Raw genomic sequence first — 27,220 nt, forward strand, 5'->3', positions numbered from 1 at the left:
AGAGAGAGAGTTGAATAAGTAATAATAATAATAAATAACAACAAAAGAATGTCAAAAAGTATACAATCATTCATCATGATTGTACTACCATTGATGGTTGTTACACTACTTTCAATGTTTGGTGGTGTCAATGCTATAGCACAACCCCCACTACTTCCTAATCAATGTATGTATTATTATTATTATGATCATTACTATCGGGATTGATTGATCATTTACTAATGGATTTGTCTTGTTTTCTTTAAAAAGTGCCAAAGGTTCAATATTTGGTTCAACTATTTCAATTACAGAGTCTGTATCCAGACACGGCATCATATTGTCAAGACCCACCACTAGGCCCACACTTTATATGTGTTCCTACCAATATAACACAACAATCGATTATGACTCAGATAAATCTTACTGGTACAGGTGTCGAAGTACTCCCATCAAATCTAATTACAAATCAAGATTTTGGTATACTCTTTTCATTGTTTGTTATCAATTAACTAATCATTCAATCCTTAAACAACCCTCTCTAATTTAATTACCATTTCCAATTTCCCTATTCTACTATAAAACAGATCTTTAAAAGATGTGATTGTTTCAGATGTATTTTTTAGAGGTGTTTTAAATGCAACTACTGAATTGTATGTAATATTAAATATTAAACTATTAAATAATATTAAATAATAATGTTGATATTAATATAGTTTTTTTTTTATACTCTTGATAGTACATGTATAAATTGTAATATTCAATCATTTCCACCACTTAGTAATTCTATGACGACTATATTATCCTATTTAAAGTTGGTTGATAATCCTATATCGGGGCCTATCAATATAACAAATAGTCTTTTAGGAAAAATCATCATCTATTCAACCAACACTTCACATATACGAGACACTAATTTTATTCTTGAAAATACAAACACTGCTTTAAAATATTTGTAAGTATATATATATAAGAAAGAACAATATAATATAATATTGATATATCAAATTAATGTGTATTAATACATTATTATCTTTTTATATTCTATAGAGAGATTCAAACCAATACCATTGGTTTTTCAATATCACAAGTTCCAAATCTTTTATTTTTGTTTGTATCATTCATTCCCATTCCCATTCCATCCATCCATCCATCTTATTTATTTATTTATTTATTTAATTTTTAGGACTATTTATTTTGGACCAAATTTTGATATTGACACAATTGATGAAAATTTTAAATATATTGGACATGATCTTAACTTGATGTATGTTGAAGGATTAGAAATATTAATATTAATCCCCTTCCCCTATTATTTATTTTATATTATATTAATATATTTATTTAAATTAGTGTATTTAAAGATTTATTTCCAAATCCAATGAAAACCTATTTATTCCCAAATATAAATTTAATCAATTGTACAGCCGGGCTTGAATTTTATGATATCAACTTTCAAGGTGCAAAAAATGTAGTTGATCTCTCACAATCACCAAATCTTAGAACTTTAACCATTAAAAACTCACCACTACTTGATGATGTTGTTTATCCAGTTGGTGTTGGTAAATTATTTACTTTAATGTATGTTTAACATATATATTTATATTTATATAAAAAATATTCAAACTCTATATAGAATAACTATTTACTTTTATTTTTATTTTTTTTATTAGGACAATATCAAATTGTGGATTAAAAGGATACCCACAATTTGATGTTTATTTCAAGATGCCAGCAATTATATTAGCGAATAATACCATTTCACAACAACCACCGGTATTGAATGTTTTGGATGTTGTGCCAGTTTCTGATAATCCGTCGACCATTGATTTCTCACACAATCAAGCAACTGGACACTTGGACAATAGTTGGTGTTATGTTTCATCAGACGTTAGAAACAACCAATTGAGCGGACCTCTGCCAAACTGTTTTATATGTCATGCAATAAGGGACCCATATATAGCAGCGTCGCTTGAAAACAACCAATTCTCAAATTGGCCCATTCAAACTGGTCAGAATACAACATGTGATTACCGTGTCATACAACCAATCAATTATATGGAGGGGTCACTCTTTTTGACGCTGTTGGTTGTCAATGGAGGATGGAGCCCTTATTTCGAGTCATCGTATTGTCGTTTGTTGTCGTCGCAAATACCCAACTACTCGTATTCGTGCAAGGTGAATGCCTCGATTGCTAGTCAAATCATGGCACAGGGATACTTGCCCGTGACATTCCCCGACACGCAACAAACTGTAAATATGGCAATCAAGATTGTTCCACCGACTATTGAAAAGGTTAATCAGTTTGTGTATGGAGGTAGTCAGGTACAAGGGTACGGGTTTATCATCTCGGGCAACGGGTTTTACAATACTCTCAACCTGTCGATCAAGATTGGCGGCAAACCATGTACCCCGGCAGAACTGGGATTGACCTATGTCACGTGTATAGTGTCACAGCCACTCGACGAAGGCATCAATTTGCTCGTCATGTCATTCCGTCAATACACCATTACATATGACTTGCGATTTGTACGAATGTATCCGGTTGTGACGGCCGTGTCGTCGCCACCGCGTGTAGGTGGTGTGTTTACAGTGTATGGTGTGTTTGGAACCAACCATACTGGCACCCAACTGGCACTAGACGGTGTGCCATGCACTATCACCAACATATCATCAAATATGATAGAGTCTACTATAGGGCCGGGTAGCGGTACAAAGAATGTGACTGTATGGGTACAAGGTATTCGCGCAACCTACCGAAACATATTTGTCTACCTCGAAGACATACAAGGATGTGTTAGTAATTGCTACGGACACGGTACATGCGAGTACTCGACCAGTCTATGCTTTTGCTATGCCGGATACGCCGGCGAGTCGTGTCAGTACAAACGACCCAATTTCAACTCGACCATCACACAGTACATCAATAATGGCACGGTCATTCAAAATGGAAACACGCAGTTTGGGTTTAGAGTGGCCGGTATACGCGAGGTCAACTTTATGGGCGACCTTATTCGCGAGTGGGCCATCAACAATCAGTGGAATGTTTCGGCCAAGTACCTAGACAATATCTGGATGTACAGAGTCACCTTTCAAAATACAATGACACTCACCTACTTTGTCGAAGAGTTTCAAGAACCTGCCAACAGGACATTTGCCGATATTCCCATGTTCCTCGATAAAGGTGCTTTAAAGATGACCGTCAATATCACCAACTGGCCGTACCTCTCATCAACCAACAATATCCAACTATTAATTGAATCGTTTTCGATGGGTAACCATAGTTGTGAAGGCAGTGAAATTGGTCGATCGATTACGACCAACTCTACAGCCAACTCGCTGCAATACATTATGATTGAAAGAAATGGAAAGACTCTTTACGGTAGATTCTTGGATCGTGTACTATCAGACAATCGATCAACCTTTTCACAAACGCTTGTTGTCAACCAAACCACTGAAAGTCTATTCGTTGCCATTAATCTTCCCTATGGTACGGAATTGTTAATTGACCCAGATTTTAGTGTCATCCTATCTCGACCTGATGACATTGACCAAGATGAATGTTCTGCATCCAACAAAAGTGATAGACAATGGGTTATAGTATCTGTATCTGTAGTGGTATCAGTAGTTGGTGTGTCACTACTCATCATCTCGGTTGTCATTATCAAAAAGAAACTTATCATCTCTTTCCGTAATGGATTTAATATTGTATATCGTGGTAATTCAAATGCTTCTTCAAATGAATCAAAATTAAAACCTTTAAATTCTGATCTCTAAGAACCTATAAATATGTAAATAAATAAATAAATAAATAATAATAATATCTTTTTTGTATCTTTGTCATGGTTTTTTTTTTTTGTCAAGGGATCCAATCTCTGTTTTGAAAAACCTATTTTTAGGAGCAGCCGTCAGAGTTTTGACCATACACAACGGCCTCAAATAAGTTTTCGAGGTTTGCTTGCACATCTGAATTGGTTGGTTGCTTGGTTGTCGAGCTTATTATCTTATTTTTAAACAAATAGAGAAAAAGAAAGAAACAAACAGATCACCACAATTTCATTATTACATCTTATTATTAACTACTAATTATTATTCATCGAAAAAGAAAAGAGAGAGAGCTAATAATAAAAACAGTACAAGTCAGTATTATAGTGTAAGATAGATTTAAATATTGTGTTTCGTTTTTAAAAAAGTTACATACATACATGGCTACTAGCATAGACAGATAGAAAGAGAGATAATACAATGAATGTGGAAATAGTTTAAAAAGTTATTTTTAGAACAACTATCTATTAGTGAGCCCCCTAACGATCATTGTTGTGGGCGGTTGATAAATTTTTAAGAGGAGTAACTTATTTATTTAATCCACTCTTTGATAAAAGGAATGAAGGAAGATTGTAGGCTAACCTTTGGAAACAAACAAACAAACATATAAACACATCCATTCATTTCATTTACTACAAGCAGAGATTCCTTTAAAAAAGTGTAAAACAGAAAGAGAGAGAGAGATAGGTAGATATCAATCTGAAGACAAAGATAGACCGATCGGTTCATCGCCGCCACAAACATTTAACCACTTTTGCCTTCTTTTAAATTTTTTTCTCTATCGAGGTAGGTGGTGCAAAGGGAGATTTGACGTCAAACAAGTGGCAGATTTCGCTGTTGTTGCCCACCCACACCAACACCTCCTCCAAAGATCAAGAAGAAGAATATTTCCCAAAATTGACCTCGAGATAGGATAGGAGCTTAATATTACTCCTCCTCATTCATTTTTATCATCCATTCATATTTTTACAATAATATAGATATATACACAGAGATAGAGTTAACTATTTAGAAAGAGATAGAACATACAACATATAAAAAGTCAGTTACACCCATTGTTTTGAACCTTATATTTCTGTCTGCAATTGTTAAATATAGCCCGACCTGCAATCTAGCGGTAGCATCACCATCATCATCATCATCATCATCATCATCATTCATTACTAGCTCGAGCTCAACTATCAGATGAATTGACAGCAGGTACAACTAATAGCAGTAGCAGTAGCAGTAGAGAGGATAAGAGAGTTTGTGCAACGAACTAACCTACCCAACGCAACAATGAATATTTTTCATCAATCAATCAAATAATATTTGTTGTTCGTTGTGGTGGGTGGTTGTGTGTAGTAGTATCTCTTCTCAAAAATATTTGTTTGTTAGTTGACCACCCACACCTTCCTTCCTTCACCACCTTCACCCTCGTCCAGTGATCAATCAATCAATCATGCTAGAAGCAGCCAGTGTAATTTGGTGGTTGATGATAATAGTTTTTATTTATTTTATTTCTTTTTTTGCACGTACTATTTTTTTTGATTGATGGATCGTTTGGTTGATTGATCACCAATCAAAAGCGGGGTGATAATTCAAGTCTGTTTCTACTACTTTTTTTTATTTTTTATTTGGTCACATAAAAGTAAGAAGAAATAATAATAATAATGTCATAGTTGGTTGGAAAACAAAACAAAGAGAGAGAGAGAGAGAAAGAGAAAAGCTGGATCACCTTGTAATGGAAAATAATATATTATATATACACCCAACAACACCACCAATTAAAGGGAACATCTATCTCTATCAATCTATCTATCTTTTATTTATCTATCCCATTCATGGAGCACATGACATATTTTTAAAGGGATTGGTCATGATCATATGATTATGGTTATGATTATGATGGTCAATCTTTCTTTAGAAAACAGAGTGTAGGGAAACAAGGAAGGAAAGATTAAAGATTAATAGGTAGATAGATATTCTTAACAACAAAACACTTTTCTCCTCCTCTAACAACAACAAATTATAATTAGACAGAGTGATTGATTCTGGTTGACAGACTGACAATAGTGGGTGGTTGATTGGTTGATTGAACCCCCACACATGATGGATGATGTGTGTGTCGCATTTGTCAAACGACATTTTACATCATGTATATAGATCGATATACTTGTCAACAATCTGTCTTTTCTCCTTCTCTCTCTCTCTCTCTCTTTCTTTCTCTTTCCCACTTTTAAATTATTTACAAACATATCCATATTTTGGAAAGGAAGAAAAAGAAGTGGAGAGGAGGTTGTGGTTCTTGTTCTTGTTCTTTTGTTGTTGTTGTTATTATTATTTTTTATTACCCTACACTTATATTGTTGCACCCGTCCATCATCAAAACATAGGGATTCTTACTTACTTACTTACTCCTGGTTTCTTTCTTATTCTTTATAATTAATAATAATAACTATAGTAATCAATTAATACCTCAACAAATTTGTACCATTACATTAGTCCGATAAATAGATAATATCTAAAATAGAGTCATCCAACAACCACCAACATTAAATCAATTTAATTTAATTTAATTGTAATATTACCAATTCTTTAATAATAATAATATATAATAATAATAATAATGGAACCAAACACAGTAGTTGTAATGCAAGAAGGTATCTTGGATATTGCCAAAAAGTCATCTTTACATGGATTGAAATTCAAAACTTGTTATGCTCGTTTAGTTCATGGAGCAATCTATATATATAAAACTCAACATGTAAGTTTGCTTAATCAATCACCAAATAATGTCAATTGACATCACTCACACTTTTGATTGATTCAGTCAATCAATCAGTTAGTCAGTGATGTTGATGTTGGATGTTGACCTACCCACACCAATTATATATACTAATTTGGGTTTGATTTTTTGATCATACATATTTATTTAGGATGATAATTTTAAATGTGTTGATATAGAATTTGCATTGCTTGATACTAATCAAAATGCAACCACTAGACCAAATACATTTGCCGTTCGCAACTCTTCAAACAAAGTTATATACTTGTCATCAAATAGCAGTTCAGGTAAATATCAACAATAATAACAATAACAACACAATAACAATTAATAATTAATTATTAATCAATCATTACTTTTTATGGAATTTATTTTAAATTATTTACAATTGTCAATTTTAGAATTTACTCAATGGAGTGAAAAGGTAAAGGAATGTTTAGGTAAAAAGAATAATGCAGGTGCACCAATAGTGGTTGGCAACGGAGAGGTTAAGCGTGAAGGTCGTACCGATGTATTGTTTAGAGCCAAGAAAAACATTTCTGGCAAGATTGCTGCTAGTGGTGTTGGCAAGAGTGGTCTCAAGAAACTGATTCCCGAAGAGGGTCGAGACTTGATTTCATCGGTCAAAAAGATTATCAAGCGTGTCTCCAACGAAGAAAAGGCCAACGAGATTGAAAAGAATATCATCAAGATCTTGGTCAAGGTCTTTTTCCAAATCGATAACAAGACCATCGAGATTCAAGAGTTTGCCAAGGTCGACAAGGCCTTGCGTGAGGCATTCAACCAGTTGGACCGTGCCTTTAGATTCTATGGCGTCAAAAAGGGAACCGACCTCTTGCCCATTTTCGACAAGTCGGCTGCCGCCCTCAAAGAGGCTGAGAACGAGGCTGTCACCCTCTTCTCGCCATACCTCCGTCCACACAACCTCCAAAAGTTAAAGTCTACCTTTGCTTTCCTCGGGTCAGCAGACTTTTTCATCAAGGTCTGGGATGACATGGAAATCGAAGATGACCTTTTCTTGTTGATCAGTGCTCTCAACAAGTATACACAAATTGAAATTATTAATTAATCAAATATTCAATAATAATATTATACAAATATTTCTTTATTTCTTTCTTATAACATTATATACACATAACGAATCATCAATCAAATCAAATCAAATCAATCAAACCAACCATGGAATTGGAAAAATAACAACAAAAAATAATAATAATAATAATACAGACAATTGACAGACAAAGGAAATTGGACAAGGAAGAGAGAGAAAGAGAGAGAGAGAGAGACACTTATCATTTTACCAACTCTTTTTTCGAGTGTTTATATATATCTCATCCCAACTCAATCCAAACAAATCAAATCATATATTTTATGTACAAATATTTCCATTTTTCCCTCCCTCCCTCCTACCCACTCTCAAAAGATATATGGAATGATGGATGTTAAAGGATGTGGATAACAACAACAACAACACTCTAAAACTAGGTAGTAATAGCCTTTTTCTATTTTTTTTTTTCATCTCTCTCACTCTGGATCTCTTGCCAACCAATTTAAAGTCAATTTACGAACAACTATACCATTAATCACCCACCCCCTTAAAAAACAAAACAATAAACTTGTAATTATATAGATGTAAAAGAAAACACTAAACACATATAAATAATAATTGTTTATTTTTAATTTAAATTAAATGTTTAAAACCACCAATTCCAATGGCACCAATATAGAAACCACAACCAACACGTAGAGCAGCCAATACTTGATAGTTGAATTGGGAAGTCGAGCTGTAATATCCTTCTTTAAAGATCTTAAAACTTTTAGGTAATGCCACCAATGTCGATAAAATGAGATTGTTTTGTCCATAGAATGCTAAAAATGTCATTGATACAAAAAATCTAAAATAAAGAAATATTAATAATAGTTTATATGAAAAATAGATTGTTGTGGATTGAACATACAAAAGAGCAAGGAATGATAAAAATATAATTGAATTTTTCTTTCCAAGCATAGTAATGATTGTTTTGATTCCAGCTTTTTCATCTTCTTCAATGTCACGATGGTATCCAGCCAAGAAACAGGTGGTGAGGAATATTAGCTGTGGAGCAAACAGTATCGATTGCATTGGGGTTGGAAGACTATTGGTAAAGAGGCAATGATAGATACCCCAAGTAAAAGTGGCATACATTACAAATGGTATAGGACCCAAAGCAATATACTTTAGTGGTGTATAGGTACAAGAGTTGAACAAGAGTGACGCCAAGTACATGACAAACATTTTGGCCATCCATTCAGTCTCGCCATGACATAGAGTAGTTAGGTAGAATGTTAAAACAAACATACCAGTAATCGAAAATGCAATGAATCCAAGTAGAGTTGTTACTGATACCACTTCAAATAGTGTTCGATCACTTGACGTTTTTGGATCATCTACACCTGTAATATAGTCAATATAAGAATTGATCATATAACTTAGACAATGACCAAAGAATGATACGACACTTAAAATACCAAACATGAGTATTGCATTTTCTCTTTGTAAAAATCCACCTTATCCAACTTGTGAACTGGCAATTGCCAATGCCAATGCTTCAGTAGACAACACAGTTCCATAAACTTTTAGTCTACCTGCCTTGAAATATGATCTAACCATCTCCATTTTTTTTTAACAAATTAATTTATCTTTTAAATAATTATTAATATGAACTAATATAAAGAACTGAATCCTAACTACTAGTAGAATAATATAATTAAATTCTTTCATGAGGATGGATAGATGACATCTCTCTCTCTTGGTTTTTTTTTTGGTAGAGCTATCAAACGGTTCATACATCATCAACCAACCAACCTGTCCGGAATTTTCATCTCTAGATTTTATACTAAATCGGTGTACAGTTTTTATATATTAATATATCAATGTAATTGAATGGTTTTATTAAATACAATATTGGTGTTGATTTATAGGAGGGAGGGGTAGATTCATATTTTTATATTTAATTTATCTATCTTTTGTCTCATGAAAGAGCGATTTATTTCATGCAAGCTAGCTTGGAAAGAACAAGAAAATCAGAGTTGATCTTGGCCTTTGGCAATAAAAAAAATAATAACATACATCTCTTTCATTACATATGTAGTTGCTTCTTTAAATAGCCTACCACATTATTTTAATGAATAAATTGTGTGTGTGTAGTACAAAAAGAAGATTGGATTGGGTGGAATACAATATGTGATTGTGAATAAAAACAAAATAATCAAAAAAGGAAACTTAGTTTCATTCAATGTTGTGAAACCACCAATTCCAATTGAAATAGAGTAGAGATAGCAACAACTTACAAGAACAAAGATTGTTTGGTAGTGGTTGGATTGTGATCTAGTTCTGTATCACCAGAGTAATATCCTTTTTTAAATCTTAAAATTAGAATTAAAATTGTTAACTTGAATATTAAAATGGTAAAAGATCTAAAGTAATCTTTTGTTAATAATGATCAAATTAAATTAAATTGGACCAAAATGTGGTTCTTAATAATAATATTTGTGGCAAGTGAATATCTATCTATCTTGTAATCTAATTTGAGGATGAGGGGTGTGATATTTTATTTGTCTAATAAAAAGAATTGGAGATTGAAAATGAACGACCAACTGAATAAAAACTGGAGACTGAGACCCAAAGTTTAGATATATTAAAGATAGTTGAAAAGACCACCACCACCTATTCCAATTGAACCAATATAGAGATTACAACCCAAACGAAGAGCTTTCATTACTTTCAAGTTGAAATGAGCTGTTGAATCACTGTAATATCCTCTTTTGAAAGTTCTACATGTTTCTGGCAGAGAAACCAATACTGATAAAAGGAGGTAGTTTTCTCTATTGAGTGCTAAAATGATAGATATTATAAAAAATCTAAAATATATTTATAGAATTTAGAATATATTAATTTAGGAGTAGAGTATTTTTTTGTTGGTTTGTTTACATACAAAATTGAAAGCGAAAAAATAAATAGGATTGAATTTTTCTTTCCAAGTAGGGTATTGATTGTTATGATTCCAGCTCTTTCATCTTCATCAATGTCTCGATGGTATCCCGACACTAGACAAATAACTAGAATTAATAGAATTGGTGTCAAGAGGAGATAAAACATTTGATTTGGTAATTGGTTGGTCAGCAGACAATGGTAAATGACCGATGTACAAATAGCATACGATGCAAATGATATTGGACCCAATGCAATATACTTTAGATGTGTATAGGTACATGTATTAAACATGAGTGAAATAAAATATATTACAAACATTTTAGCCATCCATTCAGTCTCTTGTCGACCATTACATAGAGTGGTTAGGTAAATGGTTAAAATAATCATAATCGATATGGAAACGACAATGTATCGAAGTAGATTTGCTATTGATACCACTTCAAATAGTGTTCGATCAGTTGAAGTCTCTGCATCGTCTACACCTGATACATAGTCAACATAAGAGTTGATCATGTAATAGATACAGTGACCAAAAAATGATAGGACACTTAAAATACCAAACATCAATAGTCCATTTTCTCTTTGAAAGAATGAACTCAATCCAACTTGTGATTGTGCAATTGCCAATGCCAATGCTTCCAAAACCAATACTGTTTGATATGCATTTAATCTACTAGCTTTTAAATATGAATTAATAGTTTCCATTAAACTTTAATAATATTTCTTATTTTTTAAACAAATAATAATATTATTTAAATATTTACGTTAACATAATATATACCGTATTTCTTGTAGTCTGGCAAGAAGATTTTAAAAGTTTTACACTACTTAGGAATCTCTAGATATCTTTTGTATTCTATTATAGTTGGTGGTGGGTTGGGTTGATATAATATTAAATATATTTGCCTCATTTATTACATGTTTGCGTATGGGTGATGTGTTGTACGTGTGATATATTATTATTATTATTATTATTATTATTATTATTATTATTATTATTATTACATTTTAGCTTGAGGAATTGATAAGAACTTATTATGTGATCCTTTTGCAATGACACCTCTTTCATTTCTGATGGTAGTGTCTGTAAAAGCTAGATTCTTTCCAATCTTGTATGCACATGATTCAATGATAATTGGTTTGCCAGCAGGCGCTGCATTGGCATAGTTAATGACTAAATCAACACTAACACTTGGATTAACCTTTCCACTGAATATAATAATTCCAATTGAACTTATAATACTATAAACATCATGATATTAATTAATATAAATATAAATAAACTTTGTATTATATTATGTGTATACATACTCTACCAATGTAGCAATTGAACCACCATGTAAAGTATTTAAAATATTACATAAATCAATTGGTACTACCATCGTATAAGTAACAGTGCTGTTAAAAAAAATTGTTGTTTTTGGTGAGGAGGGTTAGTAAAACAATTGTTATTGGCATCATACCATATACATCAATATTTATATAAATAACACATACCTTTTGACAAAGTCAATAGTATCTAATTGAATATGTTTCATAAATAGTTTCTCGATAAAGTTTGCAGCTTCTTCCCATTCCCTTAGCATTGTCAACGTTTGTTCATATTTAATCTTATCCTTTGATTCATCTTTATAGATTACTTTAATCTCTTTTGTGTTGTTCATATTGTTGTATATAAAGTTATTATTATTATTGTTGAAGAGCTCTTCTTCCTTGTAAACAATGACCCAAGGTTTGACTAGCCCAAGATACTTTCAAAGTTAATAATGAAAAAAACGACACAACAATCGAATGAATAACCCAAAAAAGGAAATACTCGACGTGATTTAAAAAGAACTATATGTAGATATATATATTTATTTATTTATTTATTTGTTTAAATAAGTTCAACACTTGGATTATTTATACCACCTAATCCCAATGAAATAATATAGAGGGAACAACCCCAACGAAAAGCGTTCAACATTCTAATATTGAATCTGGCAGAATCGCCATGATACCCCTTTTTATAAAGTTGGCAAACCTCTGGAAATGATATCAATGTTGTTAAAAGTAAATAGTTTTGTAAATAGAATGCTAAATAGATTGACATTATAAATACTCTAAAATAATTGTAATAAAAAACATTAGTATTTTTGTCTTATAGCGGATTCTTTTGGAACTTACATAAGTGAAAGAGTAAATAAAAAATAAATGGAATTTTTCTTGCCAAGCATAGTATTGATTGTTTTGATACCAGCTTTATTATCTTCATCAATGTCACGATGGTAACCGGCCATAAGACAATTGGTGAGGAATAGTGTGATGGGAGTTGACAGATAATAAAATAGGGGACCTGGTAACTGGTTGGTTAAAAGACAATGATAGATGATGGATGTGCATATAGCATACGATGCAAATGATATTGGACCCAGTGCAATATACTTGAAATGTGTGTATGATAGAGTATTGAACATGAGTGACATAAAGTAGAGTATAAACATTCTAGACATCCATTCAGTATCCGGACTGTGACACAAAGTGGTTAGATAGAATGTAAGACCAATCATGATACCAATCGAGACCACAATATATCTAAGTAGAGTTGATACTGATACCACTTCAAATAGAGTTCGATCACTACATGTTTTTGGGTCATCTACACCTGTAACATAGTCAACGTAGGAATTGATCATGTAATAGATACAATGACCAAAGAATGATATGACACTGAGTACACCAAACATTAAGAATGCATTGTCTCTTTGAAAATACGATCCTAGACCAACTTGTACTTGAGCAATTGATAAAGCCAATGTTTCCAAAATGACAACTGTCAAATAAATGGTGATTCTACTAGCTTTTAAATATGATTTAACCAGTTCTATTACTCCCATATTTTAACAAATTAATTAATTAATTTATTTAATTAATTAATTAAACTAAACTTTGATTTAATTTGAAAAAGTAATTATTAATATAAAGTATATTTATATTTATCATTCATATGAGCTGAATGAATGACTGAATGAATGAATGGATGAAGATCTTTATCCAACAAAAATAATAATAATAATTATTATTATTATTAATATGGCGAATAAATTCATTTATTAGTACCACCACTAATCTCCATCTTAATGAATGTTTGTAGTTTGAAATTCCCAATTTGCGGTTGAAGAGATAAATTAAGGTGTGTGTATCTAAAGATACATATATCTTTGTTGCGTATTATATATTTATATTTTGTATTCTCCAAGAAGATCTCAAGATAAGATGAAGAATCTACAGCGACGATACCATACCAACATGTACATGTTGGTTGATTTGATCAACTGTAGTGTGCAGTTGTGCAGAGGAAGGATATATCATCACAGATATTATGATGCACAGCCAAGTACTTATTTATACCTTTATAGTTATCATTGCAACTGGATGTTCAAAACATCGGTTCGCGTCATAGCCAACATATCAAGATATTTATTTATACCTCTGGTGAAATTGCAATGGTTTTCCAAACAAAGTAATAAGAGATGTTTTGAAAACGAGTATAAAAGAATGATAGACATTATATCATTGATTGATTGATTGATAGTAGGTAGATAGATATAGATAAAAGAGATAAAAAGAAATGAAAGTATTTTCAATTATTTCAGCGCTGCTGATGTTTGCGACAGTTGCAGTCTCTGGATACAATGGTGTATTGATTGTGGAGAATGGACAAAGATTGAATCTTACATTATTCGATGTAAAGACTGGTGCATTTGATGCGTTACTCTTACTACCTTCAACAGGTGGGGCTATACAACCCCTAACATACACCAACTCTATCTTTACCTATATTTCTTATCCTAATCAACCATCACTTGTTTATTTAAATACTGTATGTACATCTAATATAATAATAATGATTAAACTGTCAAACTCATATATTATACTTTTATAATTTAGCAATCTGGTACTATTGTAAAATCAATTAATTTACCTGTTGGCTATGAATATGGAACATCTACATTGTCAAGTGACGGTACTCAATTCTATGTACTCCTTTCCGGTTCAATTAATTTCTATTTATATAGATTTAATTTAAATGATGGTTCATTGGACAAGTCATTTGAAATTAAGTCACCAACCTTTTTAAGTAATATTCAAGGTGTTCAATTATACTCTATTTATGATTTTAATAATAACCGTGCTGTTGTTTGGTTTAATGCTCCTGGCATGGTATGTATAGTATAAAGAAAGAAAGAAAGAAAGAAAGAAAGAAAGAAAGAAAGAAAGAAAGAAAGAAAGAAAGAAAGAAGGAACAACAAATCATTCATTCATTTATTTATTTATATTTTCTTTATTATTCTTTTTAGAATGATGATGAATCAAAGATAGTTGATGATATTGATCTATCATCATTTGGATTGATTACATGTAAAATATCACAAGGATGTAATTACCTATTTACATTGGATTTGGAGAAACAACAAGTTATTGGGAGTACCAATGTTGGATCGACATTTGGATACGATCAATCATTTGGATTCGCATCACTCGATGGAAATATTGTTAGTGGTGTGAGTGCTCAATCTGGGTACCACCCACTATCAGCTATAGAGTTGGATATTACCAGTGGCACAATCACATATATTCAACCAGACTTTGGTCTCAACACATATTATAGTGACCTAGTAACAGGGTTCCTCCCTAAAGACAATCTAGCATTTGTACTTGCCAACAATGCATGGTACACTGATGAACCAAGCTATTTCCTAGTCTATGATTTCGCTAATTCCAATAGTGTTCTATCAAATACTACTTATCCTTCTCAAACTGATACTATCATTGTTTTCCCTTTCTAATTTATGATGATGATCATCATCACTCGTCACTCGTCTGCTCGTCTTTGAAAAAATCAACAATGGCTCATCCTGTGCATATGGCACCCAGCAAAGACAGCCGAAATTAATTTAATAAAAAAAGATGATTTTCCCAACCTCTCATCCCTTTTTTCTTTTTTTGTTTCACGTAATCCTCTGGGCTTGTCTTTGTTTAATTTCGCTTTCATTATATTTTGAAACATATATTATATTATACTATATTATTTATATATACATACATATATTTATATAGATTTATATATATATACCATACCCCTTTTTTAAAATCAATCATAAATCTTAGTTTATTCACACATCTTAAAAAACGAGTAGAAGTAGTCGACAAACACAAAGCTAGTCCAAAGAGATAGACAGATAGATTTATTACTCTCTCTTCTCTGTATAATTGTTGTTACTGTTGATATCATATCATATAATAGATAGATAGACACTTTCAATATAGAATATATATATCAGTTTCATTTTTTAGATAGAGCATCTTTAAAGTATTGTGATTTGATTTAGTATTAGTATCATCTATCAACGATCAAGATTTAAAAAAAAATGGTAGCAAGAAAACAACAACACAAAGAGGAGAGAAAGAAGGAGAGGGAGAGAGAAAGAGAACAAAGAAGACAGGAACGTACAGACGATCAACACCCAATCAAAAACATTGGCAAGTACTTTGGTCAACGCTCATCCGGAGTAGACAAACCACTTCAAGTCAACCGTCTTACCAGTAGCAGTGAAACTGTTACCATTACAATTGAAAATCAACAAGCTATCAAAGAAAAGATTATTCAACAAGTGTACGTATAGAAATTAAATATTATTTATATTACAATCTTTTCTAATTTATTTGTTTTTTTTTTAGTAAACTATTACTTTGGAATTCAAAATCTTTGTAGAGATGTTTATTTACGTTGTAGTATGGATAAAGATGGATGGGTACCATTGTCACTTGTTTGTAGATTCAATCGTATGAGAGTGTATGATATCAACGAGGTGGCCGATGCTTTGAAATCATCAGATGTCGTCCAGGTCAATGACGACGGCACCAGCGTACGTTGTGCAGCCGACAACCGTTCCATGTGGCTCCTCAACGAAGAATTCAAGAATGGTCTCAAACATAATAGTAATCAAGATGATGAGAATCAACCAGATCAACAACAAGATACTGAAGGATGGGTTAATGTCACATCTGGAGGAAAGAAACATATTATTAATAATAATAACAGTACTGTTCATATCGTACCATCAATCAAACAACAAGAACCTCAACAACAGCTCCAACAACAACAACAACAAAGAGAAGAAGCAATCTTTGATTTATCATCAGATGAAGATCAACATGAATTCTTTAGCAAGGAAAGACGTGATTTTGAAACAAGAGAATTACCAATCAATCAACACCAACAACAAGAACAACAAGATGAATCAGATCAAGAAGAATTATTATCACAATCTGATTATTCAGAAGAGGATGATGAATATTCTTCATCAGAATATTCAGATGAAGATGAGATTGATGAAGCAGAAATTAGTAAATTAATTATTGTTACACAATCACCATATAGAAAGAAGGGTAAATCCAATAATAGAAAGGGATTCTCTTGTGAAATTGCATCGATCATTAATGATGGTTTATACTTTTACGAACAAGACCTCAAAAAGAAAAAGAACCAAGTTCCACAAAACTATGCTACTGTCACGGTTGCCAAGAAGTCAAGCAGCGCAGCAGTCACTCGTCTCTACTCTCCCAATGTCAGCAGCAAGAAATCCAAGGGACAGACTGTTCCACCACCCATTGGTTGGATCATGTCTCCAGTCGCTCCAGAGGAGGATTCCAGTGCTTCATCACCCTCAGACTCTTCAATCAATTTGCTTAGTATGTCTCCCCTCCCATTATCATTCAAGGATAATATGATGACATCAACTAGTTCTTCCACCACTACTAGTACTACATCTACATCTACCAATGCTTCATCTTCTGGAAATGAAGAAATTCCATTCTTCCAACACCCATCACACGAATTACTTCAAGAGAATGGATTTGTTCAACACAAGTATGACAAGTTTAGATCAAAGTGTCTCAAGGAACGTAAACGTTTGGGAATGGGACAGTCTGCTGAAACCAACACATTGTATCGTTTCTGGTCACATTTCTTGCGTACCCACTTTAATGCCAAGATGTACCAAGAGTTTAAACAGATTGCTTTGGAGGATGCCCAACACAACTTTAGATATGGTCTAGAGTGTATCTTTAGATTCTTGTCGTATGGTTTGGAGCGCAAGTACCGTCTCGACATCTTTACCGATTTCATGACACTCACTCTCCAAGACATCTCTGATGGCTACCTCTATGGTTTGGAAAAGTTTTGGGCATACCTCAAGTACCGCAAGGAAAAGGGTCATCTCAACATCCTCCCCGAATTACAAGTCCATCTTGACCGATTCAAAAGTATCGATGATTTTAAAAAGGCTCAAAAGAAATCATCAAATTCTTCATCATCAAACAAACAATCTTCATCATCATCATCATCAAACAAACCAAATTATCGTAATCAACATCAAAATACCAATCTTCAACAAAACAATAATAGTCATCCTCGTACCTTTAACCAATCTCGTGGCAGCAATAGCAGCAGTCATGTTAAAAAGGATGTGATTGTTGGACACAACAATATCGTTGTTCCAGCAGCTCCATATGTCTATGGCGGCAGCAGCAGTTTCGGCAGTGGTAAAAAGGTAGGAGGACCAAGTGGCTCTGTATTCTTTGGAGGCAGCAACAACAACAATAGTGGTGGTGCCTATAAAAAGAATCAATTCTCTTCTTCTTCTTCATTGGCTTGGGGACCTAAATCAAATAACAAGGTCTCTGAACCACAATCCAAAAATTGCCCATTTTAATCATACTATTTTGTTGAAGATAATAGTATGGTATCAATTGGTATTGATTACTTTGTATAATAATAATAATAATAATAATAATAATAATAATAATAATAATAATAATAATAATAATAATAATAATAATAATAATAATAATAATAATAATAATAATAATAATAATAATAATAATATGATGATGATAAAACAACAACTACAACAACAACAACATTTCATTTTAATTCATAATAATAGTCTTAATAATAATAATTTTTTAAATAATAATAATAGTTTACAAAAAACTAAAAAAACATTTCAATCATAGTTTTAATGCTTGGTATAAATCTAGAAAAATAAAATACCATTATCATTTCTTTAGGAGGAATAAAAATATTGGGATCAAAAGGTCTTGATCTCATCATCACTGTGAAGCATAGGTCAGAAGCCGACATGTCTTTTCGGGGACCAAAAAAAGGGCATCACAACAAAAATATCTCCCTCCCACTAACCCTTTTTTCACACATTTTTGCCCACAAACATCCACCACTCTCGTTCACCTCATCTGCTCAATGCCCTAACCCTCACAGTCATACGTTTGTTTATATTTATAAATAACTTTTTCTAGAACAAATAATCGTCGTTATAGTCATCATACAGAAAGAGAGAGAGAGAGAGAGAGAAATATAGATAATAATAATAGATAATAGTTGTTTATTTATAGATTTGTCATTCATATAGAAGAAGACATAATAATCAAAACAAAATCACTACTACTACTATAGTTTGTTTATTATTTGTTGCAAGAACAAGTATAATGTTCTTCTTTGGATCATTTTCATTATTTAAATTAGTAGTATTCTTTAATAACTTTTCACAAAACAAGATCATTACATTCCTTTAGTCTAAAAAGTAATAGTCAAGTAATCATCACAATAATAACAACAAATAACAAATAACAAACAACAAATAATAAAAGTTATATAATATATATATAATAATATAAAAAACAACAAGGTATAATATAATATATACATAAACATTTAATAATAATAATAATAATAATAATAAAGAAATGATTCATATTGAACCAATGGATATTGAAGAGTATGTATACATATTACATTTACTAACTTGATATATGTAGTTTTGATTGATCAAAAAGATTAAAGATTACTAATTAATTTAATTTATTATTAATTTATTAATTTAGACGATCTTCAAAGATGATGTTGCATTATATGCAAAGAAAGCATTTTATCATCTTATTGATTGGATTCTTTGTAGTTTATGGAGCATTTTTAATTGGAGGCGGAGCTGGTCCATCTGCCTATGTTAAATCACCTAGTTTTGTTGATTTATGTTTAAATAATGGTACAAATAGTACAAACAACTCAAACAACAATATCAATTCATCATTATCAACATCAGATGATGAAAAATGTTCAGATATATATACTAATGGTAGTATACGTATTTATAAGACACTTGATAATATGGACAAGACAAACCGATATTTTACGGCTTCGATTACTCTTATTCCATCTCAACAAGCAATTGACAAACTCAACCAAACATCAGGTGGAGCTTCCTCGGTCACTATCGAATTCCCTGCATTTGTAACGATTAGTGCATCCAACTTTTCCGATCCTTTTATTCAACAACAATACAACAAAACATTTAAAATGGATTGTAAAGTATCATCTGGTAGTTGTACTTCAATTCTAATGGTTAATCATATTGGTATATTTAATCCAAACTATTATATCGATATCACTATTTTCAATAATACCTATACAGGAACTTATTTTGATGGTCAATTAGAATTTACTGTATGTACCACAAACAACAAACAACAACAATCACAATTTGATTACTTCATTTGATGATTAATCTTTTAATTTATTTTTAATGTAGTTTGCATATATGAATTCAACATATTCATTAATGGAAATAATGATTAGATTGGCATTTATTTGTATTACTGTTCTTACTTTGGCTGGAATGGTATTCTCTTTAAGAAAATATAATTGGAGAAGTTGGACAATTGAACAACAATGTGTTGTTATTCTTTTAGTTGCACTTTTCTTTTATGATAGTATGTAAAAAAACAAAAGAAAAGGAAAAGTAATATTTATTAACTTTATTATTATTATTATTATTATTATTATTATTATTATTTTAGATCCGTTTTATTTAATGACATTATTATTCTCTGGTATTGGAGCTGAAACTATTGATGGATTATTTGGGTATATTTTTGTATCCATTTTATTTTATTTTTGGTTTGTTTTATTTGATAGTATTAGAAAGGTAAATAGATAGATATATAGATAAATAGATAAATACAAATAATAATAATATAATAATTATTATTATTTTTAAAATACATTATATTAATATTTTTTCACTCCTCCTCCTCCTTTAGAATGGACAAGAATTTACATTTAAATCATTTTATTTACCAAAGATTATAATGGTTTGTGTATTCTTTTTAATCAATTTGGTTCATATTAGTATTTATGAAAGTACCATTAAAAATAATCCATTGGATAGTCCATACTCTAAACCATCTTGGGCAGTATGTATTCAAATTGAAAAACAAACAAACAAACAAACAAACAAACAAACAAACAAACAAACAAACAAACAAACAAACAAACAAACAAACAAACAAACAAACAAACAAACAAACAAACAAAATTTGATTATTAATTATTTTATTAAATTTTTTAGATATTTACATTAATGGCATCAATAATGATATTAATATTCTTGTGTTATATGGTTTATTTGATTGCAAAGGGATGGATGACCACCAAGACACTTCCCATTGTTAATATCAAGTTAAAGTTGCATTTGGTATTTTCAATGATGATTTTGGTTGCCTTTTCGTTGGGTGTTTTATTCAGTTGGTTTGATCCCAAGAACGTTTCGTCAATTATATTCTTTTCGTATTTTACCATGCTCAATCTCTACACTTATGTCCTTGCCATCATCTATCTTCCACACCCCAATTCAGAACTACTCTACCAATCAACAAGACTCCGAGATGGTGCTGATTTTAATACTGGTCCCTCTGGTCACATGAAACTATCACAAAAAGAGGAAGAGGAATTTAATGAAGTTTATTTGTAAACTGCTGCTGCTGCTGTGTAGAAATAAACAGTTTACATCAGTTTAATTATTATTAATAATCGTATGATAATAATAACTAAATACTAATATTAAAATTAAATACTAAAGACAAAGAAAGTACTTGAAAGTAATTTAAATTATTACTTTGTATACAAAAATGAATATTTTATTATTTTACAAATGATATCTTTCTTTATAAACATTATTTTAGAAACTCTAACATAGTTCTCAACTGCTCTTGATTGGAAAGTAATATCCCCACCAAGTAGTTTACAAGAAAATATATTATGTGAGATTACCCTATTTCTCAGATTTCTGTCTTGGATCAATTGGCCAACATCTCTTCCTTTGACAACCTTTTCCTCCAAGAGTTTTTTGAATAGTGAGTGGAAATCTGATCGTCCAATAACAGATTTGGGATTGATTCCACATTTCTCAAACTCTGTGATGACAGAATAATAAGTGTCGTTCTTGATTTGTTGATCAGTCTTTCCTTCCCTAATTTGGGAAATACATTCATTCAATAGCTGGAATCTACCACCAGTAACTTGAGCCACCAAATATGAAGCCGATTCTTCTTTGATCTTGCAAGTGGCAATCAAATGTTTGATTGCATCCTCATCTGGTATGTCACCGATTTCGAGGATCGATTTGTCACATCGTGAAAACGATGATCTGTCTCGGAGGATAACGGGGCCATTCCCATCACTAGAAACAAATACGATCACCAGATCTCCTTTGTCAGCATGGATCTTGGCATAGTCTTGCAAGACCTCGAGCATCTCCCTGTCTCTCAAAGCCAGCCAGTTGATATTGTCAATGATGAGGACTGGAGGGATTCCATGTTTGGCGGTATAGGCAGCTGCTGCCTCATTGATAAAGACATTTAATCTCTGAAAAAGTTCAATTGGTGAGGTTCCAGATGGTCGAGGGAATGCTTCACCAAGTATTGAATTGAAGTATGCCTTTAAAGAAACGTGCTCGTCATATTTGAAGTTGAAGGCTTTTCCAATCTCTCTCCCAAAGGCTCCAACATTCTCTGGAACAGAGACATAGACAACACCCTTCCTCACTTTATGGCAAGCCTGGATCAACAGAGTTGACTTCCCTGTACCATGTTCTCCGACGATGAGATGGTACAAACATGAGGTTGGATGAGGCATCAACTTTGATATTATTTTTTGGAGAATTGAATCTCTCTTGATATAGGTCTTGGATGTAACAGTTGGGAAACTTCCAAACTCGAATGAGTTGAGAACCGCTCTGGATCTTGACCATCCTTGAGCGAGAACGAAAGAAACAGGACTAGCAATGGCTGTAAATGGTATCAAAACCTTCCAAAATAAATTGAATAATACTTTTTTTTTCTTCCTGTCGTTGTTGTTCTTGTCGTTGTTATTGTTGTTGTCGTCGTCGTTGTTTTTGTTATTTTTATTGTTTATAATGTTGTTGACCTGATTATCAATTTTTGGCTGGATGGAGGGCATCATACAAATTTGAGGAAAAAATCTTCTTGAAATTGATCTTTTCAAAAGAGAAATAGAAAAAGACATAATAATAAATTGAATTGTATATTTATAAATTTAATTAAAGTCTAAAAAATTATTATTATTATATATCCCTTTAAAAATTTATTTATCTTGAAAAAAAAAACTACAAAAAATTCTTTTGAAAAAACCTGAGATGATGATTTGGTCACCCAGGTGATGGCTTTTCTCTTGATTATTCTTTAATCAGATTATCTTTTATTAATATAAATTAGTTACATAAATATTATTTTGTGTACAACTCAAAGATTTGGTTCTTGTCAAAATTTTGACAACCCTAAATGTCGTAGAACTTCAACATATTTTCCGTGTCCGACCATCCAATTCAACAAGATTATACTATTCATCGCGATCAAGATTTGACAGACAATGACATTCAATTTAATGATAAATAGACGTGGATCTTTTTATTTATCCTAAAAAAATTAATAATTAATATTCATGACTCCCCATGAATTAATAATTGATTAAAGTAAATGGTTGGTTTGGTTTGGTTGGTTGCGTCAAGATGGGAATCAATTAATTATAATTTTAATATAATAATTTTAATAAAATTAATAATCTTAATAATAATAATAATCTTCAAGACGAATAAAGTAATCCAAATATCTTTATTTAAAATAATGATCGATCATTACCCACTATAAAGCCCGTCCATCACTTTTACTGTCTGGAACCAAATAATTGGGTTGTTTTGAGGACACCCTCCAACCAAACCAAACAACCTTTGTTCAAAAAAACTGACAGTTTAAATTTTTGAGTGAGACTAGTCGAAACCTTTTGCCATCTCGCTCTCACTCTTTCAAGTTTACTACCAAACTTTTTTAATTAACATTATAGTTTGTGTTTCAATTAGTTTAGTTATTATATATATATATAAAGACTAGTATAGATGACAGTAATAATAATAATCATTTAATAAAATCCTCCATACAATACAACAACAACAACAACAACAAACGACGACGAGCAACCTCTAATAGTTGTTGTAGATGACCCCACAGTTAGCAGCGGCACTCGGTCAATCTATCATCTATCTACCTTATCATCTAAGGAGTACTAGTTAGTTATAGTCAATAGTAGTAGTAGTAGTTTAGTTAGTAATAATAATAATAATAATTGTATTTACACAAGTTTGTTCTTTAAACCATAACAACCTCAACCTCAACCTCAACCTACAACAATACTACAACAACCTACCATGTATCAAACTCAAAGTTTACCAACAACTCCACCACTACTGTACAGCAGTAATAGTACATCGGCGATGACGACAACAAGGACAACAACCACCTCTACCCTACCATATTACTCGTCTTCTGCATCGTCTTCTGTGCATCACCACCATCCCCTTGCATCGTATGGCGGTGGTCAAAACTCTTTTTATCCATCGTCTTCTTCGTCTTCGTCGTCGTCGTCATCGGCATCGTCCTCACCAACCTATGACCATCACAAGAAAAGGGAGAGATCGCCAGATAGAGATAAAACGCATACCACCTCTTCATCAATGTCATATTACCACCAAACAACTACGACCACAACTATGACTCCTCCACTTTTATCATCATTGTCGTCTTCACCAGCTTGGCATGGTAATAATAGTAATAGTAATGGCAATGGTAGTAATATGACAATGACAAACAACCGTAGTAATAATATTAATAATAATAATAATCATCATAATAATCATAATAATAATAATAGTGGAAGACAATCATATGTCTATCCATCTTCATCTTCTTCATCTTCATCTTTATCATATAGACCTTCATTGACAACATCACATGATTATGACCATAAAAGAAATAATAATATTAATAATAATTATCAGCATCAACATCAACATCAACAACCACAACATAATCATCATAATAGTAATAATATTAGTAATAATTATCAACAACAACAAGATATTAGAAAAGATAAATATTATCCAACGACGACAACAACAATAATGACTACTACTACACCACCTTTACCATCAAATAATAATAATAATCATATACATCATTTATCTTCATCTTATCCATCTTCATCATATTATAATAATCATAGTCAAATTAAGAGATATAAAACTTCTGAAGACTATCATCATAATCAAAATAGTAATAATCATCACCATAATCAACCAACAACAACAACGACACCGACAACACAATATCCTGATAAATATTCTTTAGATAATCATTACCAATACAAGAATTCTTCCTCCTCCTCCTCTTCTTCTTTTAATAATACTAATAATAATAATAATAATAATAGAATTACTCAGCCTTCACCTGGATCGAGACATTTATCAATTGATAGATCCTACCAAAACCACCACCATCATTCCAATCACAACGCCAATAATAATAATAATAATACTAATCATTATAACAATCGTAATAATAATAATCATCAATATTATCAACAGCAACCGCAACAACAACAACAACAACAACATTATGAACATAATCATCATAGAGGCAATTCATCTTTTAACAATTCAACATATAATAATAATAGTAATAATAATAATAATAGTAATCGTAATTTTTCAACATCTATATCGACCCAGTCAACCATGACATCTTCATCGTCGTCATCGTTATCGACACATACAACCATTACCAAATCTTTGAGTTCAAGTTACCATAATCATCATTCATCTTGGGATGATGAGAATAGTTTTTATCGTGTACAAATTGGAGAATATCTTATCGATAGATGTAACTATACTATATCATCAATCATCTCTTTTTTCAACAACACTTGGCTTGGATTGTCGTTGTCAAAAAATTGTTCATTTTGGTTCTAAAATTGCCCCTTTTTTTTTTTCTCTCTCTCTCTCTCTTTTCTCATTTAAAGATCAAGTAGTTAAAATAGTAGGTAGCGGAACCTTTAGTACCGTTGTCGAATGCAAAGACATTAAAAGTAATACCATTGTAGCCATCAAAATAGTTAGATCAATTAAAAAATATAGTGAAGATGCAATGGTTGAAATTGAAATTTTAGATTGTTTGGCAAGAAATGGTATAACAAATCAAAAATAGTATGTAAACAAAAACAACCCAAAATAGACTATAATATTAATCTCTCTCTTATTTTAGTCATTGTATTAAATTATTAAATTGGTTTAAACATCGAGATCATGTTTGCTTGGTTTTTGCCAAATATGGTATTAGTATTTATGATTTTATGAAAAATAATTATTCAAGACCATTCCCATTATCACAAATTCAAAAAATATCACGTCAACTTTTAACTGCAATTTATAGTATGAAATAGAAATAGGAAGAAATACAACAATATATAGTTTATATATATATATTAATCTTTTCTTTTTCTTCTTCTTTTAGCAATGCATAAAATATCATTAATTCATACAGATTTAAAACCAGAGAATATATTATTGGAGAATTCTCAATATACTTTGGATAAATATTTACCACTACAAATTAATAATAATCATCATCATAACCATAGATCAAATAATAATAATAATAATAATAATAATAATAATAATAATAATAATAATAGTAGACTTTCAAATCAATCTTCATCATCATCATCATCATCTTCTTCTAATTCATCAACTTTAAAAGATTATCAATTATTAGAACAAAGTGATATTGTAGTAATTGATTTTGGTGGAGCAACATTTGAATACAAACATCATTCTAGTATTGTTTGTAGTCGACCTTATAGACCACCCGAGATTATTCTTGATATGGGATGGTCATTTCCATGTGATTTGTGGGGTGTAGGATGCATCCTAGTCGAACTATACATTGGGACTACACTGTTTGACACTTCCAATAGTAGACAACACCTTGCCATGATGGAAAAGGTTATTGGTCCACTTCCATCATCAATGTATTCACGTTGGAAAAATCATATTGATAATCCTCTCTCCAAAACAAGTAACAACAATAATAATAATAATAATAATAATAATAATAATAATAATAATAATGGTAGAAATATCTATGGTGAATGTGATTCAATTGATTTGGAAAAGATACAACCTTTAAAAAGTCTAAAAGAATATTTCCATCCCGACCACGCACTCTTTTTCGATCTATCTCGTAAGCTTTTAGACTATAACCCACAAAATAGAATATCTGCTCACGAAGCTTTACATCATCCATTTTTTCAACAACAAATTTTAAATGATATGAAATAAAACAAATTTTAAATGGTTCGTATTTATTTCCACCCAAAAAGACAAAAAGGTAAAAAAAAACTTTAGTTTTTGTTTCATTCTATTTTTCAAAAA

The 27,220-nt window shown here is 31.4% G+C and overlaps 11 protein-coding genes across 11 annotated transcripts; 6 read left to right on the forward strand and 5 right to left on the reverse strand.

The window, feature by feature from the left end:
• Positions 1-48: 48 nt before the first annotated feature.
• On the forward strand, positions 49-3,753 carry DFA_01863 (uncharacterized protein; the record flags this gene model as incomplete). The annotated part of the gene is made up of 9 exons (XM_004359771.1): positions 49-166; positions 250-472; positions 564-629; positions 716-931; positions 1,027-1,086; positions 1,163-1,243; positions 1,330-1,557; positions 1,650-2,285; positions 3,060-3,753. 9 exons carry the CDS (start codon positions 49-51, stop codon positions 3,751-3,753), a joined length of 2,322 nt encoding a protein of 773 aa, XP_004359828.1.
• A 2,656-nt stretch (positions 3,754-6,409) lies between these two features.
• DFA_01864 (uncharacterized protein) lies at positions 6,410-7,637 on the forward strand (the record flags this gene model as incomplete). Its single annotated transcript, XM_004359772.1, has 3 exons — positions 6,410-6,547; positions 6,720-6,855; positions 6,970-7,637. 3 exons carry the CDS (start codon positions 6,410-6,412, stop codon positions 7,635-7,637), a joined length of 942 nt encoding a protein of 313 aa, XP_004359829.1.
• A 612-nt stretch (positions 7,638-8,249) lies between these two features.
• Positions 8,250-9,032, reverse strand: DFA_01865 (uncharacterized protein; the record flags this gene model as incomplete). Its single annotated transcript, XM_004359773.1, has 2 exons — positions 8,250-8,463; positions 8,527-9,032. 2 exons carry the CDS (start codon positions 9,030-9,032, stop codon positions 8,250-8,252), a joined length of 720 nt encoding a protein of 239 aa, XP_004359830.1.
• An 84-nt stretch (positions 9,033-9,116) lies between these two features.
• DFA_01866 (uncharacterized protein) lies at positions 9,117-9,224 on the reverse strand (the record flags this gene model as incomplete). The annotated part of the gene is made up of 1 exon (XM_004359774.1): positions 9,117-9,224. One exon carries the CDS (start codon positions 9,222-9,224, stop codon positions 9,117-9,119), a length of 108 nt encoding a protein of 35 aa, XP_004359831.1.
• Positions 9,225-10,245: 1,021 nt separating this feature from the next.
• On the reverse strand, positions 10,246-12,205 carry DFA_01867 (uncharacterized protein; the record flags this gene model as incomplete). The annotated part of the gene is made up of 5 exons (XM_004359775.1): positions 10,246-10,468; positions 10,543-11,250; positions 11,547-11,750; positions 11,853-11,939; positions 12,039-12,205. The coding sequence occupies 5 exons, from the start codon at positions 12,203-12,205 to the stop codon at positions 10,246-10,248; spliced, it is 1,389 nt and encodes a 462-aa protein (XP_004359832.1).
• Positions 12,206-12,417: 212 nt separating this feature from the next.
• On the reverse strand, positions 12,418-13,417 carry DFA_01868 (uncharacterized protein; the record flags this gene model as incomplete). The annotated part of the gene is made up of 2 exons (XM_004359776.1): positions 12,418-12,643; positions 12,966-13,417. The coding sequence occupies 2 exons, from the start codon at positions 13,415-13,417 to the stop codon at positions 12,418-12,420; spliced, it is 678 nt and encodes a 225-aa protein (XP_004359833.1).
• Positions 13,418-14,151: 734 nt separating this feature from the next.
• Positions 14,152-15,370, forward strand: DFA_01869 (uncharacterized protein; the record flags this gene model as incomplete). Its single annotated transcript, XM_004359777.1, has 3 exons — positions 14,152-14,403; positions 14,472-14,744; positions 14,882-15,370. 3 exons carry the CDS (start codon positions 14,152-14,154, stop codon positions 15,368-15,370), a joined length of 1,014 nt encoding a protein of 337 aa, XP_004359834.1.
• A 582-nt stretch (positions 15,371-15,952) lies between these two features.
• Positions 15,953-18,298, forward strand: DFA_01870 (uncharacterized protein; the record flags this gene model as incomplete). The annotated part of the gene is made up of 2 exons (XM_004359778.1): positions 15,953-16,197; positions 16,297-18,298. 2 exons carry the CDS (start codon positions 15,953-15,955, stop codon positions 18,296-18,298), a joined length of 2,247 nt encoding a protein of 748 aa, XP_004359835.1.
• Positions 18,299-18,470: 172 nt separating this feature from the next.
• On the forward strand, positions 18,471-21,412 carry DFA_01871 (uncharacterized protein; the record flags this gene model as incomplete). Its single annotated transcript, XM_004359779.1, has 9 exons — positions 18,471-18,567; positions 18,657-18,729; positions 19,016-19,086; positions 19,348-19,381; positions 19,488-20,106; positions 20,192-20,372; positions 20,460-20,587; positions 20,703-20,855; positions 21,011-21,412. The coding sequence occupies 9 exons, from the start codon at positions 18,471-18,473 to the stop codon at positions 21,410-21,412; spliced, it is 1,758 nt and encodes a 585-aa protein (XP_004359836.1).
• Positions 21,413-21,507: 95 nt separating this feature from the next.
• On the reverse strand, positions 21,508-23,306 carry DFA_01872 (uncharacterized protein; the record flags this gene model as incomplete). The annotated part of the gene is made up of 4 exons (XM_004359780.1): positions 21,508-21,514; positions 21,614-22,746; positions 22,905-22,936; positions 23,300-23,306. The coding sequence occupies 4 exons, from the start codon at positions 23,304-23,306 to the stop codon at positions 21,508-21,510; spliced, it is 1,179 nt and encodes a 392-aa protein (XP_004359837.1).
• An 854-nt stretch (positions 23,307-24,160) lies between these two features.
• clkA (putative protein serine/threonine kinase) lies at positions 24,161-27,127 on the forward strand (the record flags this gene model as incomplete). The annotated part of the gene is made up of 4 exons (XM_004359781.1): positions 24,161-25,670; positions 25,810-25,993; positions 26,052-26,218; positions 26,301-27,127. The coding sequence occupies 4 exons, from the start codon at positions 24,161-24,163 to the stop codon at positions 27,125-27,127; spliced, it is 2,688 nt and encodes an 895-aa protein (XP_004359838.1).
• Between the last annotated feature and the right edge of the window lie 93 nt (positions 27,128-27,220).

The sequence above is a fragment of the Cavenderia fasciculata genome (genome assembly GCF_000203815.1).
Source record: "Cavenderia fasciculata unplaced genomic scaffold Scf_Dfasci-F-a-25c12.r2-5, whole genome shotgun sequence".
Classification (NCBI taxonomy): Eukaryota; Evosea; class Eumycetozoa; order Acytosteliales; family Cavenderiaceae; genus Cavenderia; species Cavenderia fasciculata.